General features: G+C 44.5%; 1 protein-coding gene across 1 annotated transcript in view; it reads left to right on the top strand.

Moving 5' to 3' along the window:
* Nucleotides 1-5,569, top strand: part of sfmbt2 (Scm-like with four mbt domains 2) — a 60,269-nt gene that overhangs the window by 30,930 nt on the left and 23,770 nt on the right. The window contains exons 5-8 of the mRNA XM_015402123.1: nt 2,594-2,682; nt 2,867-3,116; nt 3,262-3,359; nt 3,987-4,088. Coding sequence (XP_015257609.1) covers nt 2,594-2,682; nt 2,867-3,116; nt 3,262-3,359; nt 3,987-4,088 — 539 coding nt within the window. The remainder of the gene's footprint in view (nt 1-2,593; nt 2,683-2,866; nt 3,117-3,261; nt 3,360-3,986; nt 4,089-5,569) is intronic.

Genomic DNA, 5,569 nt, shown 5'->3' with positions numbered 1-5,569 from the left:
CTATTAACTGTTTTCATGTTGTTGAAGTGGAAAACATCAGCCTTTCGGGTGTCCTTTCTAATAGAGAACTGAGAAATAGAGATGGGCTCATATTTACTTCCAGCTATTATTTCAGTGAAATGAAAAATGGAGAACAGATAAGCAGATCATGGCTTACCTACAGTGAAAAGAAGGACTGGGTTATTTGGTTTTTGTCTTTTTGTAAAGACAGGAAGAAGCAATCAACTAAGTGAGAATAGGCTTAGTGAGCGACAAAATGTATAACAAATAATGTATTAAATTCTATTAAAATTTCTGTATCTGTATAATGGGTCTGTTTAGGTGCCTGTCTTTGCCTATGGCCCCAGATTTCCTAACTCCGCCCCTACATCAGGCAAGGTTTTTCTTTTATTGCTGATAAACTAAAGGCTTTTATTATAGTTTTTCTCCATAAATCCGCTCATTCGGAGCGAGAGCGCTGAGGTTGGCGTCTTGTGAGGATCAGTTCATGCTGATTGGTCCTAATCACCTGCAGAGGCTTTAAGGTTCAGGGTAGATTTCTTCTAAAAGCTTAAACTTTTTTTCCCAAACGAATTTTCCTCAGAGGGAAAAAAACTCTACCTGCATATTTACCTGAAGCATGCATGCCTGCATGTTGCATGCAAAAGGGAAGCAAAGAGCCAACTTTCCTGTTCATTCAAAACAGTCGTTTGGCTGGTTTAACTTTGACATCAGGTTGTTACCTGATCAGATCCTCACAGGATTATGTTTTCAGTTTCCCTTCAATGCAAACTGCATGTTTCAGAGTCTGGAGCTCCTCCTGCGGGGAAGCTGTCAGCTCTCAGCTCGGCTGAAAACACAAACCAAACCATAATTGCTCCAAAATCATTTTGAAGGGCTTATCAGTTGGGAGTTTTGTTTGTGCAGGAACTGGATGAACTGGTCTGACTGGAACCAACTGTTGTTGGTTGAATCTGCCTTCAATCTCCTTCAGCTTAAAGGCCTGAACACAACGGTTGCATGAGACTTTTTAATCTCCGATCCGATTTTTTTTCCATGCCACTCTGAGACAGGGAGGCTACGACTAGGGAGGATGGGCAGATCTGCACAGATTTTTTTCACCTCTGTCTCTGTGCTGTAAACAAATCAAAACTATTTCACACATTTGACTTGGACAGATTAAGAAACAGATTATAAAAAAAGAAATAAAATTTAAAGAAAAACACTGGAGCATTCTATAAAGCAAAATCCCGCTTAACTAGTCTGTGCAGCATTCCAAACCAGAACAGATAGAGAATGTTCATAGGCTTATATTAACAAAAAATTTATTTATTTATTTATTTTTTTACTGATTAACCCTACATTCATTAAATCACAGCTAATTTATTAGTTTTGCGTAAAAATAATGATCCATTGATTATTCCTTGCTGACCAGACTTTTCCTTTAAAAGTGTAACATTTCCCATTCAAACAGCATCTTAATCTTTCTAATACAACTTCAGAAAGTGAGTTTTTTCCATAGCTGGATTGAAGCAGCCTCACCACTAACCCATTTAAGCATTGTTGATTTTTCTGGCCAACATCAGTAGGAATTGCACAGTGTCTTTGTGAGAATCCAGATGACTTGGTATGAACCCAAGGAGGAACAGGACTGGACTAGGGAAAAGTGTTTGTCCAATAGCGGAGCTAATTTCTCGACATCCTGCTCGCCAGAATGCCTCTATAATTTTACACTCCCATAAACCGTGAACGAGTCCCTTTGATTACTTTACATTTGGGACAATTTGGAGAACTTCCTGGTGTGTAGTGTTAGTGTTTCATTTATGGTTTTTACAACAGTCTGTCCTGCTTGCTGTGTCTGCTCTCTGCGACTTCAAAACTTTCCTCGTGCAATTAACAGATTTTATTTTGTATTTTCCCCTAAAGCGGATGTGTTTACTTTGTAACCGCTTCTTTCTTCCTGTCAGACCCATAAAATCGTAGCTGTCGGGTTCATAAAATGTAGGTTTTTGCAAAAGAAGAACTGAAATACACAATTATGGATACAATTCCTGCAGGAAGGAGAGACAGTTGAACCCCAGACTCAAACGCACTCCCACTGGACCTCCTCCGTAGAGCATTTTATTAACAGAACATGACGCATGGTTACAAACAGAGTATTGTTCTGACAGAACAATTGATCAGTTCATGAAGACAGAATGCTCCATCAGAATGAGAAGGCAGGATGGTCTCCTGACTGGATCATGACACAGGAGTGGAGCATCCCCTTGCAAAAATGTTTCATAAGCACACATTAATTTTATAATCATCATTGAATAAACCTAACAGTAGCACACCTAAAATAGACCTGGGTTCTATCTACGCAGCCCCCTTGCGTAAAATCTTGTACCGTGTGATTCCCCCATCCCAATTTCAATGAGCGCTAAACGCCACAACCTCGTCCGACGCCATTTTCTGTCAGATTCAATGCAAAGATTCGGTGTGTTCTGGCCTTTAAAGTTTAAGGTTTCCTGTTTCATCAATTATAGGATCAAAAGAGAAAAATGTTCTGAGCAGCCAGGCGGTTCTGACTTAGTGATGATGCTGACCTTCTGCTCTGCCTGTTGTTAATCAGCCATCAGGGAGAAATACAGCGACTGGACAGAGTTCCTCATTCAGGATCTGACCGGGTCCAGAACTGCACCTGCTAACCTGCTGGAAGGGGTGAGAGGCTTTTCACTTTACAGACATCCCATAATAGATGAAACACCCTGTGCTCCTTAACCTACATGAGATCAATCCACCAGAACCGGGGGAACCTGGTTCTTATCCTGTTTCTGGTACCTTTTTAGGTTTGGTTCTGTTTTGTGCTGCAGAACTCCTAAAGCGTTCTGTGTCTGCTCCTCAGCCGCTGCGAGGGAAGAACACGGTGGATCTGATCGTGGACGGTTCTGTCCTGGAGCTGCAGGACCGGTCCGACCCGAAGCGGTTCTGGCCCGTTAGAGTGATCCAGAACATCGGAGGGAGGCTCCGGCTGCGACCCGTCGGCCTCACCGAGGACCATCGGGCCCAGGACGTTTGGCTCTTCTACCTGGACTTCAGGCTCCGCCCACTTGGCTGGGCTCTGGAGAACAGCCTGGCCTTAGAGCCACCGACAGGTGAGAACCGGTTCTGGTTGGAACCCATGATTCACTTTTAATCACATGCAGAAGATCAGAGTTTCCCTCGGCCCGTCTCAGTGGGTTCTGACCTGGTCCAGATATGTTGGTGGAGCCTAATCGTGGAAATGTCTTTATCAATCAGAGCTGCGGCCCTTGATGAGCGACTCTGATTGGCAGCAGGCTCTGCAGGACGCTCGGATGGACGGACAGAAGACTCCGCTTCCGCTGGAGGTGTTCAAGGTCGGTCCATTCATTTTCCTAGCTTCTCTGTTGCCATGGTTACCCCTGATTCATTTTTGGAGAACAAGCATTGTTTATTTAGTTTCCCAAAACTATTTGATCTTCAAAAAAGGATTCCCACCTGAACCAGAAGCAGAACCTTCCAGTTATTCACCTTATCTTTTCTCCATCACCAGCAGCCTCCTCTCTCTACCTCTTGGCTTTACCTGCTTCTGGGTTTGTCTAAATCCGAATCCCTCGGTTCTGGTCCTGAAGGTTCTGCAACATTTAGATGTCTCTGCCTCCACACCTGCATCAGCTTCTCCAGAGTTCTGCTATTTATCTGAATATTTGAATAGTGTGTTGAAGCAGAGACGTCCAGGAGTCCAGACCTCCAGGATTAGAACTTAAGAACCCTGCATGGCCTATTATCATGTAAGAAATGAAAAAAGAAGGGACCCAGTGGCATCAAGGCGCCGACGTGTGTGAAAAGTCGTTAAATTCAGGAAAAAGCAGAACTTTGAACCGGAACGCAGCAGCCCATCGGCACCAAGCTGTACAATGATGCTCAGGCATTTAGCTCCTCCCTCCAACAGACCTACAATGATAAGAGACTGTTTGCCCTAAAACCATCTTCTCACCGTCTAGGACCATATGGACCTGCCCAAGCACTCGTTCAGGATGGGCATGAAGCTGGAGATGGTTTCTCCGTGGGAGCAGCTCAAGATCTGCCCCGTTTCTGTCACCAAGGTGAGTCTACACTACATCCCCTATAGGCAGTCTCCTCCCTCATGCATGCTTCAGCTGCCTCTTAAAGACCTGCATGGTTGCTGACATGTTTTAGGGGGAAGGGAATCCTGAAGTGTTTGGATTCCAGAGAACAAACTTCTGTAGAAAACTTCAGGCAAGTCCTGCAGTGTTTGATCCCAGACGGATGTCGGTGACGGTCCTCTTTGTCATCCTCTCAAAGCCTTTCAGTTGCATTTTGATGGTTTTACTGTTTGACTTTATTGATCTCACAGTGGAGATATTTAGTCGTTACATCAGCTCAAATAGTCAAAAAGAAGAAGAAGGTGCATGGGAGTATATACAGTGCATCCACATATACACATGTATATTATTGTTGGACCTATACTTATGCTAGTACCGGGCAGGGCCCCGATCTAGGACTAAAAAGGTGGTATTGGTATCGGTAAGTAATAAAAAATAGGGCACCGATACCTTGTTGAGAGCCAAAAGTTTATTCAACGACTGTCACCCATTCCAGGTAGGCAATAAAAAGTTCTACTGGATTCACTTTGTAGTAGAGTCTGATGGCAACAGGGAGGAGTGACCTCTGGTAGCGCTCCTTTCTACAGACAGGGTGTAAAAGTCTTTGACTAAAGGAGCTGCTCAGCTCCTCTACAGTCTGGCGCAGAGGGTGGAAGGTGGCGTCCATGATGGATAGAAGCTTGGACAGCAGCCTCCACTTCCTCCACTGAGTCCAGAGTGCAGCCTAGGACAGAAGTGGCCTTTCTCACCAGCTTATTCAGTCTCTTTCTGTCCTGCTCTACACAGGGCTTATGCCACCACAGAGTTATGGGTTTGAAGCAGGGGCCAGCTCACTCCAAAGGACCTCAGCCTCCTCAAGTGGTGGAGGCGGCTCTGACCCTTCTTGTATAAGTCCAGTCTAGTTTATTATTGACATGAACACCCAGATATTTGAAACTCTTAACAGTTTCTATGTCCCGCCCCTGGATGTTTAGGGCGGAGTGAGGTGGGGTCTTCTCCTGAAGTCGATCACCATCTCCTTGGTCTTACTGGTGTTAAGACACAGGTGGTTCTTCTCACACCAGTCCACAAAGTTAATGATGACCGATCATTACATTACTCTCATTGCGCTCCCGGTGGTCTCCAGGTAGGTTATGATGATTGCATACACCTTAGCCATGTCAGGTCGGTAAGCAAACTGCAGCGGATCCAGGGTGGGGTTCACCATGGTGTTTGCTGAGCTTAGCATCTCCTGGTTCCCTCTCTACTAATAAAGGGATTCTGGTCACGGTTTTACATTTCTTATCAAGATTTATGCTGGTTCTAATATGCCCCTTCCCGGAGCACGAAGCTAAGAGAAATTCAAACACAGAACTACTTGCCACAAAATCCTCTTAAAGCTGCAGTCTGTAACATTGAGAAGAGAGCAGACTTCGACTGAAAATTTGAAGAAAAACAGGTTTCATGCCACTCCCCCACCC

Source organism: Cyprinodon variegatus, unplaced genomic scaffold, assembly GCF_000732505.1.
Source record: "Cyprinodon variegatus isolate N-32 unplaced genomic scaffold, C_variegatus-1.0 Scaffold1302, whole genome shotgun sequence".
Lineage (NCBI taxonomy): Eukaryota > Metazoa > Chordata > Actinopteri > Cyprinodontiformes > Cyprinodontidae > Cyprinodon > Cyprinodon variegatus.
This window is presented reverse-complemented; position numbering and strand designations above follow the sequence as displayed.